The following is a 16,698-nucleotide window of genomic DNA, read 5'->3' as shown; positions in this document are numbered from 1 at the left end:
ATTGATCTTAGGAAACTACCGAGTAAAAGACTCGATTATGTTTAGAGGAAGGAAAAGCCTGACTGACGTGTAGTCGATGGACTTCGATCAGCATTTCCAGAGGTCACAATTTCACGGAAATTTGAAGGAAACTGATGCAGAAATGGATCGAAACCTCTTCTAAATTTCCTGTTGGACCGAAACTCCCATCAGCTCCATAGCTGCTGCATTCTCTCGGAAGCTTCGTCGTCGAACAAAATCCGAACGCTCTTCCTCTATAAGGAAATGTCACTCGCCATCTGTTACCGTGCACCATTCACTTGCTGTGTGTTCTTCTCAGTACTACTGAGATGACAATGCTCGGAGCAAGCGGTATTCTCACGTTGTTCGTTTGCATCGCTGAATCCTGCTTCGTCCTTAAGGCGCTGCAAGCCATCGTTCGTTGCATGCTTCCGGTCGCTGAGGTACGCACGTGTTTAGTCCCTGTAACTCATAATGCTTCTAACACTATAGCCTATAGGTTTTCTTCTCCCAGCGATCGACAGAAGTGATTCTTTGATTGACCGAATCAGAAGCCATTTTTCTATCATCGGATCAAGCATCAACGCAGTGGTTTTTGGAGGTGAGGGCAGCCATAAGCTCCTCGAATGCAGTAGATCACAAAGGCAGCTTGAGTTAGTTGACCAAATTCCAAGAGAAATCGCAGAATTCAGATGTTGTTGATGCACTTATTCCGGTTAACATGGTGCGCAAGTAACTGATGGACGAGGGAAACGCTACAGGAAGAGCTTTTCTCAACCAGAATTCCTGTTCTTGCATCCGGGAAATCCAGTACAGAAGGAGTCAACGACAACGATTATGGAGTTTATTGGGTCTTCGTGGACCATTTTCGTTGCGGCAAACATTCAAAGCGAACTTGGAGAATACAAGGAATAGGCCGTAACATTGGAATTGATCTGATCAGATGTGGTACAGATGCGTTCTCTAATGTATGAGTCGTCGTCGACACCATCAAGCAATTACTGAGGGTTTTCTATTTCCGGGGTGGGTGCTTAATTATTGTGATTCCCATGTTCAAGTAATTTTATGAGGATGCGAGAGATTTCGGTGATGGATATGCAACACCCAATTAGTTTTGGGTCGATCACGAAGGAGACTTAAACTCGGGTTACAACGGATTATACGAGCTTGATATTATTATTAACGTAATCTTAAACATTTTGGATCAGTAATTCAGACTCGTCGTCGATGATTATCGAATTGATTAGAATTACACCAAGGAAGACGGTGCAATTATGACGTTCCAAGTTCGAGACTCCCGAAGTATATGAGAAAATAATCTCGAAAATATATTTTAATTTCACATCTAATGTGGGGGAACAAATAGAAAAGACAGATGAAAATTGTACGGTAATCGTGGTGGGCGAATCTTGCAAGTTTAGAATCAAATGCCTTATGGTGAGGAATGAAGGGAACGAAATGTCGTAGAAAATTCTCATGAAGCATAAGACGAGGTGGGCTATATTATTATACAGTGAGTGAGTGGGCCTCGTTTATAATCTCATGGCGTCACAAGTCTTCTCCAAACTAGCTTTGTTATCAGATCCGTCTGCTGTGTGAGGAGTTACGAAACTCTACGACCATCAAAACAGATCTTCTTATTTGGTTTAATAATACCGTTTACAGTTTTACGGATCTACTGGGCCACAAGCTTCTCAAGCTCGAGCATTTATACATCTAGCCAGAGACCAACGTTTTGGAGCTAACATGGGATCCGCTCAAGAACCTATTGATTTAGGTAAATATCCTCGAGATTATTTTTGGGGAACTATGAAATGCAACTGGCCAAGGATTTCATCTCCTGTGGATAAATATCGTTTATCCTAATGAGTTTTACGGATCTACTGGGCCTGAAGCTTCTCAAGCTAGAGTATTTATATATCTTATTAAAGAACGACATTTTGGAGCTAACATGAGATCCGCTCAAGAACCTACTTATTTAAGTAAATATCCCCGACTAAAGAGATTATTTTTGGGATGAAATGCAACTGGGCCAAAAGCTTCTTAAGCTCAAGTATTTATATTTCTAATCAGAGACCAACGTGTTAGAGCTAACGTGAGATCCGCTCAAGAACCTACTTATTTATATTTCTAATAAAAAACCGACGTCATCGCTTGTGTTCCCCGACCGAAGAGATTATTTTTGGGAAACTATCAAATGTAGCTGGCCAAGGACTTCATCTCTTGTGGATAATCCTCTCTCTCTCTCTCTCATAATAGCAAATATATAATTAACGTATACAACAGTATCAAATGTGTAAAAGTCTCATAGTAATATTTGATCTTTATGTAGGAAACACCACCACGAGAGACAGACGAAGATATCGAAGTGGGAAGCACCATGAGAAGCGAGGGTATTGAAGCAAGGCTCGTGGTGGAACTTCATCTGACGCAGGTATATAAATAACAAACTATTATGTTTTTATTATTTATTTTTTTCATTCCCGTTATTTGTTTATTATTACTATTATTATTCACTGGGCAATGTGTTAAATTCTTCTTATTATGAGATATGAAATGAACTTTATTTCATTCCATATTTGTGGATAAATATAAGAGTTTTCACATATTTATCCTTGCGAAAATTAGGAAGCCCCACACACACACACACATATAGGTTTTGTTGACCCTAATTTTGAGGTTGAATATATAACTACCCACAAACATAAGTAAATAGATGGTCCCAAGAAACTCCCAAAATCTTCCAATCCAAGTATATATATATATATATATACACACACACACATGCACAAAAAAATATTAATTACACTGGGAACTAATTGTGGAACAAACCAATTGTGGTAACTTATTATACCAATCAAATGCGAACCTATAATCAATGTGTGACGAAATTTATATCGGAGCTCTGTTTGAAATCATAGGATGGCTCTGCAAGAGTTAGACCTATAACTTATGTAATTGAAGTCTTAAGATGTATGTTCTAACTACCAGTTTTCCTGCTAAATAGCATGAACAACAAATAATAACTCGTGAGCAAAGGGTGGATCACCTTGATGAAGCATCAGCACCAGACACTCAATTAGCTGCCCCTCTGCAGCAAGACGATGCCTCGGAGACAAAAATCAAGGTCGCATTCAAGATCACCATGTGCATTGCAGGAATGGTTGCATCCATATTTGGCATTTACATGGAGAATAAGCAGAAACGGGTGAGTCATGTTGTCCTCATGATCGGCAAGCTGCTTCTGGCATCGACCTTCATATCCAGTATGACCCTGATGTTGCTAAGTATCATCTGCAGTTTTGTCAACAAAAGACTCCTCATAGTTGTAACGCTCACCATGTACATGACCATACTTTTGATGGTCTTGTTAGCGATCGATGCCATTGCTCTAGTACTGATGATCTAGACCCTACAAAGATATACGAATCATATTGGCAGTAGATCAGCTCTCCACGCTGACAGCATAATCCATCACAACTGGAGCAACAACAGATGGTAAATTCTTCCTCGATATAAAAGATCTTATGGCTAGTTGATGAAGTGAGTTGACACAAGTACAGGATAAACCCACATTGGCTGCCGGCAAAGACAGATGACAGCATATGGGATAACCTTTCCAGCTTTCATTAGAAGATAAGCATTTTGAATAAAAAGTGAGCTGGTTTCGTGCTAACTGTTGTAGCAAATCTTGCACACAGTCACTTGCTGCACCTTCTTGTATGTTCTGAATTGAAAAGAACTGCAAGGTTTTCATGCAAGTTAGATATCCTCAAATCAGCTACAACCAACAGAATAGTAAAAGAGGCAATAACACTACTCAACTTACAGTTGAGGACAATGCTAACAACAAACCTTTTAAAACTATTCTCTGAGATCTTTGCTCATCTTTCACCATAGATGCCGCTTGAGTTTAAATGACTCTTCTTGATACTTATGAAGTGTCCCATGAGAGTAGAGGCGAACCTGGTTGAGTTACCTAACTGTATTCCCAATTCAGTCTGTGTTCAAGTCTTTGTGCAGTAAGATTTTCTAACAAAAAACAAATATCTTTGTCGATAGAAGAAAATTCTGCCTTCCTTTCATTCCATTCATCCAATATATTGCAACACAGCAGACCCTGACTCTGTCAATCCTAATAGTCTAAGGAAATGCTACACAGAAAACTTGAGGATGCAGACAACATAAATAATCACTAGTATCTTGATGGACTTTATCTCATAGTACATGATTATTCTATATAAAAAATAATGGCATTCAAGAAACTGAAATTCTAAATCATGGATTCACTAATCTGTCAAGAACACATACAATGCAAGAATCTTAAGAAAATTCTACAGCATCATTAAGCTATCAAAAGAATCGAAGAGACTTATTTTCAAGAAAAAATTGTAGCAAATGATGATAAAAACACTGACAAAAAGATCTAGAAATTCAGCAGCCTAGAATAATGATATTAATATTTTTAATGGAACAAGATAAGTAAAGGAGTAACATGATACAAATTACAAGGTTTTGCTCTTGCCACAGAACAATGCCTTAGCAGATAGTGGTGATGGGAGTATGCTGAAGTATGTCGTGAATGAAAGATAAGCACAGCTGAATGCTACGTAAATTTTGAACCAAACAGACGAGAAAATTGTCCAGTACATGAAGATACTTGTTAAAACTATAACCACGAAGCATTTTACTAGGCACATCAATGTGGAAATATCTCCTTCAGTTCCTTGATTAGGAAAATATCCAAAAGCAGTAAAATCAGATAGGAGTTGGTCCTTGAGCCTGAATCTCTCTATCAACCACTTAGCTGCATCAGTTTCAGATGTTGGTATCTCATGGAGGAGGACCCGTTGGACATGAATATGGACTTCAGAAGGATCCACACCAAAAACATTATCAATAAAAGTCGGGCAGTGATGTTTGTAGCCAATGGTGACATCATAAACTGTACAAAAATCAATATGAGATATCATGAATGAATGAAAACACAGAGAAGAAACAAGTCAAAAACATAGAAAGTGAGGTTGCAATAAGCCGATCAACTAACTCCCTCTATCAGTCACAAATTTTTTTCTTTGCCTTCTTTTAAGAAATCCAACGGGTGAAAGGCCCACAGAAAAAAAACATTACCAGTAACAAATAGATTGCAGAAATAAATAGCAACTAGTTTAAGGATTGGATAATTGACTAAAAATGGCATACTCCTGTTGGATAGACTCCAGTTGAGTCCAACAAATCATTTCAATTCATGCCAGTTCCAATTTATTTCTGGCAGCGAGGCTGAGAAATTGGATCCACTTTCGCCAATGCCAACACAGAATGGATATACCGAAATTAGCAAATAAGGCAACTATGCTTATCAATGGTGCAAAGAATAAAAATTGCATAGAATGATAGCTTGAGGATGCAGCACACGATGTTTGAGATAACTTCCATACTGGTCAATATTGGCTGTATATATCAGTAAAACAGCTAACCAGGATTCAGAGTGGGCAATTTCATTTGGTATGGTGCACTGCCTGAAAATCATAGGCTCACTACACCCTTTGTAAACATATTTTCTTTTCTTTATTTTCCCTTTCCTTTCACTATTCGATCATTTTACTTTTTTCCTACTGACTACTGCATCATTTATATACTTATGAAATTATATTTGTCTGCAGGCTTTTCCCTAAAAAAGTAATAACGAATAAATAAATGCAAAAAGAACTTTATTAGGGTTGCTTTCATTAACTAAGTCTTTATTTACTAAATCATAGTTATGCTCTGTCAAACCTCAAAGATGGGTTTCAAAAATTGAAGCTTAGAACAGGCAACACCTCATCGGTCAGAACTTGATCCATGGTATAGATCAATGTATATTCAGAATTTTAACAATGGATCACAGTACAATGAGACATAATAAAATAAATTTAAATGCTTCCAATGTAAATGTACTGAACTTAAGAAATACTAGTACAATCTGCCCAGAATATAGGAAACCCAAAGGCAAACCTACCCGCATCTAAGGAATTGCTTAAAGCTTCCAAACACGCAAAGAATCCCTTTGTCTTCGGAATAAGCAGATTTTTCAGAATTGGCAACCCATTTTCGGATGCAAACTGTTGGCTTTTTATACACTTCTTTTCACTGGCATACAAACAGAGGCATTGTTACTGTTAGATTCAAAATCCCTTCACATGTCTAATACTAGAAATGGAATTTTAAAACTAGCAATGTTATATTTCATGGTAACTTATTGTTGTTAAAACAGCCCACAAGGTACAGCAATTCACAGAAAATCATAACACTGTCTAATTACTAAGTCACATGATACTTTAAGATCAATAGAAGTGATGTTTCTTGATTTTTTTCAAAATTCCAAAGAGGTGGCACGATAAAGATAGAGAAACATTACGTATAGTCAGTGCCCTCAGGGAAAACAACAAGCCACAGAGGATCTCTGGAATCTTTAAAACTTGATAGCTTCTTTCCTATGATTGATTCATCAATTTCCCACTTTCTTTCCACTGCAATAAACTCCAAAACATGAAACCCCCAACCAAATATAGGCAGTTTCATCAAGCTGCTCTTAAGGATATACTTTAAGTATCCCAAGTGACCCTTCCTCAATGCAAGATCCCACAAATACATCCAGTCAACTTCAGTTCTGTGGTTAGCAAAGAGCAAAACTCGCTCTTCCGTAGGCACGGTTTCACCAGAGAAAACCACCTTGGTCTTATTAATCTTCTCAAACAAAAAGGGCCACAGAGATAACCATGTAGCAAAGAGAAAGGAAGTTGCCTTCCTGCTGTAATGTACACTGACAAGACGCAATAAAAGAGTGGTCACAGGGGCCCAATAAACAATCATCATAAAAGCAGTCGAAAGTAATATTACTAAACATGCTACACCCCTGAAAGCCCTCAAAGGTGTCAGTTGACGGTGTCTCGGTTGGTCTTTCAATGTGAAAGGCTCATGGACATCCATCTCTTTCCTGTTTCCATTCAAACACTCAGATTCCATGGAAGTACAACCATTAATACTTGACATCTTGCAAAACCCATTGATGGATCTGCTACATGGATTAGTCATCACCTTATATCAATGAAGTGGTATGTAGACTAAACCAAGATGCAAATGGAAACCTGCAGAATTAGTTGAAAGCGATATCAGTACACCAGTCGTGCCATGGACACTAAAATTTACATAGAGAGCAAGAATCCTTAGTCGCCAATATCAAAACTAGCAAGCAATTCATCATATATAATAGTTTTTAATCCAGAAAAACAAAAAAATGTATTATTCAAACATGGACTAAATGATTCATGTGAAAATCTCTCAAAAGTAACACATATTTAAATCACATTCTGATGGAGAATCTCTAACACTATAACTAATTTGTATGCAAGTTTTTTCTAAAATTAATTGTATATACAACTGCAAATTCTGATTGGCAATGCTTGAAGTATTAACAAGGACTTTGCTCACTAATTGAGATTTTTGAAATATACAGTACATTTAGACCAATAAGCATGCATCACCAGTTACTGTAGAAAAAATATATATCCCACAAACTATCAAACAAAAAATGCTCATTTAAATAAGTGATTCAGTTATCTCCATGAACCATGTGACTCTTATGGGTAATTGTGTTATTACCTTAATTGACCCAGATATAACAAATCCATAATTTACAAAAGATTTTTTATTTCAATATTCTTATCTTTACAATGCTAAATATTTTCAACTGGAAAAAGATTTGTACTTCACAGCAGCACCACAAGTGACAAAGAAGTTTCCTCCACCCAAGCCTCAAAACTATTATAAAAAACTGCAACTCGATCCAGAATCACCGTGAACCGACCTGAACTACTCAAATCGATCTGGTTAAATCAATTAATGAACTCAAACCAATAAATGAGAGAGGAAATTGGGCTAGGTTGCACAATGTTGACCCAGACTGGACCGGCCCACATGAGCCCTGGACTGGTCACGTGCATCGCACATGCCTGTCCCAAGTAGCAGGTTAGGCTGAGGTGCAACGGGCTAAGCAAAGGGTGACAGAGTGGGTTGGGCTGCAATTGGCTCGCAGGCAAGGACGTGATTGGCACATGGGTTGGGATGTGCTTGGCTCATGAATCAGCCCATGCCTAGCTCACAAACTAGGTTGCGCTTGGCCACACAGGCTAGGCCACCCCTTGCCACATGTACTGGGTGGCCTAGTTTGGCTAATCAACCTGACTTAGGTCAAACACAAGTTTGACCCCTCTTATTAGATTTTAATTTTCTATTTTCTTATCAAAAACATTTTAAAATGTTATAGAATAACAATTAAGCATGAATGAATCATCAAAATAAGAACTTCATTAAAACTTTCTAAATTAAATCATCAAAGCAAACTTCTAAATAATTAAATTTAAAAATCTATTTTTTATGAATTAAACAATCTAACAAATTAACGATCCCAAATCAAATAGTAGAAATTCACATATAATTCCTTGAAATAGAGATATGTCCAATTAAATGAATTCGAACTATTATTTTAATCCAACAATAAGAATTTCAGTAAATAAATTAATCTTAAAATTCATCAACTTATGATTTAAGCTTAAAAGACCATTATAAGTCAAGCATCATCAATATGAAATTAAATAATTAATTTAACATCAAAATTTCATCATCATCATTTAATAATTATAAAATTTCGAAATTTAAATATTATTGTGAATCATAAAAATTATAATAATTTTAACACAAAGATTTCAAAATATAAATCAAAACTTGCAAGAGAAGAGTGGAGGACCTACCTCTTCTCGGGAATCCTATCCTTAATCCTTCCACTGCCAATCTCAAAGAGGAATGAAAAAGAAGAGAATGTTTATATACGAGAAAATAAGCCCTCCCCAAAAGGTAAGAAGTAATTAAATGTTCATATTTAATTTATTTTCACACACAAAAATAGAATTTGAAACATTTATAGACAATTTTGTTAAAAAAAAACTACCTTTTTTATTTTTTTTCCCAAAGGTGACCCATGTTTTTACTGTTCCCAAATGGTGCATCTATTATGAATAATACCGAAAATACTTCTTACCAGCACAAATGTTACTGTTCTCGCTACAATCTACTGGTTCATAAGGTGCACTAATCTAAGTGGATGGACTAGATACAGTGTTTTTCTTGTGGTGGCCAAAACGCTGTAACAGGCCAATTTTTAGTCCTCATTTGGGAGATATTGTTCCCAAATTATTAGGAATACCTATTTGAATCCTACTATAGTATATCAAATGGTCATAGTGTGTTTTGATTCCAATTGGCTCACTTACAATATTTTCCAATAACATTAGTTTTTTTTTTGTGGTGTTGAAGACATTATAAAGCTATTGAAAAACATTATAAGTGAAATCATATTATATCCCTTTAGTTATTATTACTCGTAGACCATTACGATACTAAATTTTATGCTTGTAATTGGCTTGGTTGAGGCTGCAAGTCTATTTGGGTAATTTATAATGTTTTCAAATAAGTTTTACAGGGTTTTTCTTAAGGTGGTCAAAACATTGTAACATTCTAATTTTTTATCCTTACTTTTGTGTTGTTGTTCCTAAATTATTATAAATATCTATTTGAATCTTAGTTTGGTATATGAAATGGTTTCTAGTGTGTTTTTATTCTATTCAAATCACTTATAATGTTTTTCAATAGTGTTACAGTCTCTTTCTGAGGTATTGAAAACTCTATAAAGGTACGAAAAAACACTATAAGTGATATTATATTATGCCTTTTTGGTTGTGATTGCCGATTAACCATTACAATATCAAATTTTTAGGCTTGTAATTGGTTTGATTGATGTTAGGTGTGCATTTGGATATATATCGTGTTTTCAAGTAGGCTTTACAATGTTTTGAAGTAAACTTTATAGTGTTTTTGATCGGTGTACCCTCTGAACCAATGGTCCCTAAGGTGTCTCCGAGTTTGGCGAGAAAGTACCATAGGGGTTGGTGAAAGATATTTTTGGTATTTTTTGAAACAGAGGACACCACCATTTAAGAAAAACTAAAACAAGGGGCACCCTTTGGGAAAAAAGCAAAAGGGAAGCTTCTTCAAGGAAATCACCGAACATTTATTTCCTTAAAGTTCATGTCATTGATTAGGAAATAAATAAATTAATAATTTTTAAATTATTTAATCAATGATTAAATTCATAACTTGTACACACGATTAAAGAAATCAATTTTAATTAATTCATTAATCATATTACACAAACAAGGAAATGAATAATTCAAATAAAGTGACACATTAATTATAGTAATTTGATTTATATTAAGGGGAAAATTTTCTGGCGATTACACTAATTTTATATACAAGATCACAAAAGAAAAAAGCATTTTTTTCAAAAATGGTTGTGCACTTGTTGCCACAGACAGCACCATCACCATAGTCATAGTTTGTGCAAACAGAATGGGCAATCATGCATCTGGGATTGGCTTCAGTCTCCAATTCCCATAGTACACAAAATTTACCAATTATTTCACATAGCTAAAGACCACTGGTGTCATGACCAAACATTTAAAGTTAAGGATCTCTACCAAGGGCCCCTGACCATGAGACGAATTCAAGCAAAATCTTCGATACATATCAATGGCGTAGGATATGATCATCCTTGATATTCTTTTTGGGGGTTTTATATATTGGACAACGGGACAACTTATGAAATAAACGTTTTAATCCTGAAATCCTTTCAAAAACCTTTTGATGTTACATTCTGTATATCCTTTCACCGAAGATATTCCTTTCTTCCCACTCCTAGTAGCAAACTTAAAAGGTTACCAGGATCATGAATTGCGCAAATAGCATCCAACAGAGTTGGAATCGATGTAGTGGGTACGCATCATATCCTCGCAGCAGCCAAGGCTACATAATAAACATCACTCCTCAAACCTAGCTTATATTGTTGATCAACATACTATGAAAGGTCTGAACCACTCTGCCCACGTCTTTCTGAACATAGATAGATCGACTTTAAGCCCTACAAGTCAAGTAGAAATCTAAACCAACCAGACACTAATCACTACATCCCTTAATCAGAAGAAAAGGCAATCATCAGCATCAAAATCCGACCGAAACTAGGGCGAAAAAAAATATAAGCGAGTAAAAGGAAATCAAGACCAGATGCAAGCAGATCTAATCAGATCAGAATACGGAGAACCTCGAGAGGAAGCGGAGCCGATGACACAGTAGGATCCGGTGGAAGGAGGAGAATCGGCGGCCGAGGGAAGGAACGGAATGGAGTCAATTGGAAAAAGTATTTGGAGATCAATAGATCAAAGAATTTTGTGATCTCGTATGGACACCAAAAGAGGCGGCCGCCGCGACACTCCGGGTTTATTTTTGCGTGGGTTTTACCTTTCGGTTTATATTTTCTTTGCATCCGTACTTTTTTCGTGGGAGGTTCGTTCACCCGCCTTGATCAACCGGCGTGACAAGTAGCGGGGCCCATTCAAGATCCCGGTTTTGCGGGTGCCACGCTAGGCACGTTTCGGGGTAATCGTGGTGGGTTCCGCTACAGTGAGTAACAATAGTACTTTTTGTTCTTTATGGTTTAGTTTTATTATTAGGGAACTGATGAGATAGAGGAGCTAGGATTCTCTCCAAGTCTAACGCATTCTGCTTCTCCTCCAATTCTGCTATCTACTCTCCCATCACCGCTCTGTCGGTGTGAAGTCGGATCACACAGAGATGAGGAGTTGGAGGGGATCCTTCCGACTCTAGCGCAAAGATGATGTATGGTGGGCCCACGAGTGTGGGTCCCTCCACATGAGGGTAGTAGTAGCTCACGCACATGGTGTGATTCTCCAAGGGGGCTAAGCCGACAGAGGACGTCAAGATGCGTGAAATCTCAAAATCTGACGGTGGACAAGTTTGTCTTCCCAGGGAAGCCGAGGTTGATCAAATTGTTATTACCCATTAATTGGATTTAAATATATATGGATTTAGAATATAATTGCTATGATTTTATGGAATTATGCATACCTTTAATAAAATATTAGGTGCCAATATATACTTGCAGTTAAGAAGTATAGTTTGACCAGTGAAATATTAGACGTTTGACTTCTTTCATGAAACTAACGCAATGAGTTGCTTGTGCAACCTATAGATCCCCACACACCACATAAACTGGGGAATATTTTAATGCCAACAGCATTTATAATTGAGAATTTGATATCAGGTTCCAATGGAAGTGTAGGTCATGATCTCTGTGACTGTATATGACGTATGGCTTTATGAATGAAATTGAGATGACAGATATGCTGATGAATAATACTCGTATCTTATTGATTCGTATATGTCATCTTCTATATTATTCTTTTATATAAAATCATAAATATCTGCTTCATGTTTCTTTTATACCTAATCTAAATTTAAAGCCAATTGAGCACAGAGTTTAGTATATATAAAGATCAATCATCGAGTTCCTCAGAACAATGGCGTGTATATATATATATATATCGCGCGCTCGCGCTCACGACGGAGACACACATGGATGTCCGGCCACACCGCCGGAAACAGACGCGAGACACCGTATCCGCAAAAACGCCCCACAGTGGATTGTGCCGTACAGCATCGATTTGGCCATCGCCAACTTTCGCCATCTTGTGAAGAAACGAGAGGCGGTGGTGAGCGACGATCGATCTGATGTGCAAGCAAACAAAAGGAAGGAAGCTGCGCTCGCGACCGAGACACACATGGATGTCCGGCCACACCACCGGAAACAGACGCAAGACACCGTATCCGCCAAAAGCGCCCCACAGTGGATCGTGCCATACCGCATCGATTCGGCCACCGCAACTTCGCCAACTTGTGAAGAAACGAGAGGCCGTGAGCAATCATCGATCTGATGTGCAAGCAAACAAAAGGGAGGAAGCTGCTCGGAAACTGTCTTCCTTGGCCGTAGACCACGTACGTCCTATCTCTCTCTCTGTCTCTCAGAGAATACAAACGATATGAATGCCACGTCCTTATCTTGGTTTTGGTTTTGCTCTTCGTTTCTGGAAACGATGGCTAGGAGGGACAGCCGATGCTCAATGATTGTCTCCCAGTGATGACCATCACGTTGATGATGGCACAGATCCTGAGAGTAGCAAAGTTCATCTTTATCACCTCCGTGTAGTACTGTTCTTATTAGGAACTCTAATATCTTGTTTGATTGAAACAAATGTCTTTTTACTGGCCATTTTCACTATGAAGCAACCGTCTGTTACAGAGCGACAACAAGCACATTCTGAGTCAGATGACTTGGGCCTATGGTACAGGAGAGATTCACATTATATATATCAGTGAGAATCCACCAAGATAACAATCCCAAATTATATGGTTTCATGAAGGAAAAATCCGTATGATCTCGTTGACTCTGTTCTGAGAGTGAGTCAGCCTCTGCCTCACAAGGACAACTTCAGTAGGCCGATTCAATAGCATTTTGTTGTGCACAGAGCTCCTCGCCCCCTTCTTCAGTTTCCCTCCTCCTCTTAGTCGGTCGTCACACAGTCTCCTATCTAGTAGGAGCTCTAAATCCGCATGTCGAGTGAAGAGTCAAGCAGTCGCTCCCACGAGGAAACTGAGGAGGATGGAAGCCAGAACAAGCCAAGTGAATCCACCGGAGCTTGTGACTCTCACAGGGGAAGATGGCTGCATGGTTGGGCTTTGGACCCCTGCACTAAATGGGTCCGGGAGTGGAACCGTATCTACCTCCTCGCCTGTGCTCTGGGACTGATCGTGGATCCACTCTTCTTCTACACGTTATCGGTGAGCGGCGCCTTGAAGTGCATCTTCGTCGACGGATGGTTCGCCGTCACCGTGACGGCCTTGCGGTGCATGATCGACGCCATGCACGTCTGGAACATATGGTTGCAGCTTAAGATGGCCTACGGCGCTAAGCGATCCGAGGGGGAAGAGAAAGGCGAGAAAGGTGGAGGGGGAAATTTCATGCCGATCTACGTGAAATCTAAGAGGGGCTTCTTCTTGGATATCTTTGTTGTTCTCCCTGTGATGCAGGTGATACTTCCTGGACACTGCCTCTTTGTCTATCGTATGGCATTAAGATAAATTAGCTGCATCGTTTCTACTACAATGATTAATCGTACGGCAAGAACATCTCACATGAGAACTTGCTGGATTTACCACACAAGGATGCTAAACCAGATCTAAGTTAACACACAAAAGTTTAGGATGCGGAAGCAATTTACAGAGTTAGCAATAACTACATGTCAGTGATGCAAGAGATGGTTGATGAAGTTTTCCTGTTTGACCCAAAATTCATGGTTTTTAGGTAAAGATATCGATTAATGGGAGCTAAACTCGGTAGAAATCATAGTCTTGCAAGATGTGTAACTAATAGCCAAAAACAATGATGCAGATCGTCACATGGGTGGGAGCTCCGGCGCTGCTACGGCGAGGAGCAACGACAACAGTGATGACCGTCTTCCTGATAACGTTCCTCTTCGAGTACCTTCCAAAGATCTACCACTCCGTCTGCATCCTGCGTCGCATGCAGAACTTCTCAGGATATGTGTTTGGGACTATTTGGTGGGGAATTGCTCTAAACTTGATGGTCTACTTCGTCGCATCACATGTCGGTATCCTTCCCTTACCTCTGATATTAACCTGTGAAATCCTGAAAACGAATACAAACATCTGCAGATCGTTGTGATCATATTAAACGATCGCTTTGGTGTTGTTATGATAGGCTGTGGGTGCGTGTTGGTACCTGCTGGGAATACAGAGGGCAGAGAATTGCCTGAGAGTGCAATGCAGCCGGGTAAAAGGATGTGGTCCAAAAACAATGGCTTGCATGGATCCCATCTACTATGGTGCGGCAACAAGAACAAGGGATGAAGCCAGGTTGGATTGGGCCAAGAACTTGGAAGCAAAGACTAGATGCCTCGATAGCAGTGACCATTTCCAGTACGGAGCCTACAAGTGGACCGTTTCTCTGGTTACTAACACTAACCGGCTGGAGAAGATACTCCTCCCCATCTTTTGGGGCCTAATGACTCTGAGGTCAGTCTCTTCTTTTCTCCTTAGGGATCACTCCGTTGATGCCTGAAGGCGTCTCTTCTTTCAGCACTTTTGGCAACTTGGAGAGCACCACGGAGTGGCTAGAAATTGTCTTCAACATCATCATAATCACAAGCGGTCTCATTCTGGTCACCATGCTCATAGGAAACATCAAGGTATGAAGACTATATGAACAAACAAATCTTGTTGTATTGGTGATTTGAGACGGTACATGATTGATTGATTGCAGGTATTCCTACACGCGACTACGTCGAAGAAGCAGGCGATGCACCTGCGGATCCGGAGCGTGGAGTGGTGGATGAAGAGGAGGAACTTGACGCAGGGGATCAGGCAGAGAGTGCGGCAGTACGAGCGGCAGAGGTGGGCAGCGACGAGAGGAGTGGATGAGTGCGAGATGATCCGAAATTTCCCGGACGGGCTGAGGAGGGACATCAAGTATCACCTCTGCCTTGATCTCGTTCGGCAGGTAATGCTTATCAGAAGTTGAAGATTTGGAGATGGCAGAGAGGTGATCGAAGTGCGATCGATGCAGGTCCCTTTGTTCCAACACATGGATGAACTGGTGCTCGAGAACATCTGTGATAGGCTGAAGTCTCTCATCTTCCCTAAAGGGGAAGTGGTGAGCACATGAACATACCTGACTAAGCGTCTCTGTTATTCTTCATTACCATGTCTTCCTCGATCATTAGCTGCTCTCCCGTTGTGGTCATCAGATTGCCAGAGAAGGTGATCCGGTCCGGAGAATGCTGTTCGTAGTGAGAGGGCACTTGCAGAGCAGTCAAGCCCTGCGAGATGGCATCAGGAGCTGCTGCATGCTGGGGCCTGGAAACTTCAGTGGCGACGAGCTCCTGTCATGGTGCCTGAGGAGGCCGTTCGTGGAGCGACTGCCGCCGTCTTCCTCGACGCTGGTAACCCTGGAGCCGACAGAGGCGTTCGGGCTGGAAGCTGGCGACGTGAAGTACGTGACGCAGCATTTCAGGTACACGTTCACCAACGAGAAGGTGAAGAGGAGCGCACGGTACTACTCGCCCGGATGGCGGACGTGGGCGGCGGTGGCGGTGCAGCTTGCGTGGCGGAGGTACAAGCACCGGAAGACCCTCACGTCGCTCTCCTTCATACGACCACGAAGGCCTCTGTCGCGGTGCTCCTCGCTGGGGGAGGAGAAGCTTCGGCTCTATACTGCGCTGTTGACGTCGCCCAAGCCGGATCAAGATAACTTCTTGTGAGGGATAGGCGATCGTGTTATTTGGGAACATGTTATGTTAATATTATTGTAAATCATATTTAAACGTATTTTATATTACCTTTTTAAAATTCCAAAAAACAAGTAGTATTTAATAAATATGATCATTTGCTTCTCTGTATTATCTTTTTTGCTACCTTTATGAGAAAAAATTGGAGACTTAGAAATATATACAAGACTAAACATTATAATAGAATCTTGATTTTGATTAGTCAATAATATATTCCTTCCGATATTTATTAGTTATCCATTCACATATTCATCGTTGATTTGCATTGAATTGTATCGATGCTCCAAAAACACTTTAAATAGTGTATTTTTTCCTAAAAAACATTCATTCTTCTTAGTGTCTTTGTTAATATTGATTGGATAAGTAATGCTAATGATAGAACTTTCAC

At 39.5% G+C, this 16,698-nt stretch overlaps 2 protein-coding genes across 3 annotated transcripts; one reads left to right on the top strand and one right to left on the bottom strand.

The window, feature by feature from the left end:
• Positions 1–4,427: 4,427 nt before the first annotated feature.
• LOC135628189 (probable 1-acyl-sn-glycerol-3-phosphate acyltransferase 5) lies at positions 4,428–11,378 on the bottom strand. 2 transcript variants are annotated; one of them, XM_065134733.1, is made up of 5 exons: positions 11,192–11,378; positions 7,078–7,127; positions 6,398–6,976; positions 5,999–6,129; positions 4,428–4,945 (listed from the first exon to the last, which is right to left on the bottom strand). In XM_065134733.1, exons 3-5 carry the CDS (start codon positions 6,967–6,969, stop codon positions 4,506–4,508), a joined length of 1,143 nt encoding a protein of 380 aa, XP_064990805.1. In that variant the 5' UTR covers positions 6,970–6,976; positions 7,078–7,127; positions 11,192–11,378; the 3' UTR covers positions 4,428–4,505. The 2 variants fall into 2 exon arrangements, with proteins under 2 accessions (XP_064990805.1, XP_064990804.1); XM_065134732.1 differs by having other exon boundaries at positions 6,398–7,127.
• Positions 11,379–13,336: 1,958 nt separating this feature from the next.
• Positions 13,337–16,421, top strand: LOC135628188 (cyclic nucleotide-gated ion channel 4-like). The gene is made up of 7 exons (XM_065134731.1): positions 13,337–14,034; positions 14,396–14,611; positions 14,726–15,039; positions 15,104–15,212; positions 15,287–15,523; positions 15,590–15,676; positions 15,771–16,421. Exons 1-7 carry the CDS (start codon positions 13,558–13,560, stop codon positions 16,281–16,283), a joined length of 1,953 nt encoding a protein of 650 aa, XP_064990803.1. The 5' UTR covers positions 13,337–13,557; the 3' UTR covers positions 16,284–16,421.
• Positions 16,422–16,698: the final 277 nt, after the last annotated feature.

This window comes from Musa acuminata, chromosome BXJ3-1 (assembly GCF_036884655.1).
Source record: "Musa acuminata AAA Group cultivar baxijiao chromosome BXJ3-1, Cavendish_Baxijiao_AAA, whole genome shotgun sequence".
In the NCBI taxonomy this organism is placed as follows: Eukaryota; Viridiplantae; Streptophyta; class Magnoliopsida; order Zingiberales; family Musaceae; genus Musa; species Musa acuminata.
Note: the sequence above shows the minus strand (reverse complement) of the source record. Positions and strands in the feature narration are given on the sequence as shown.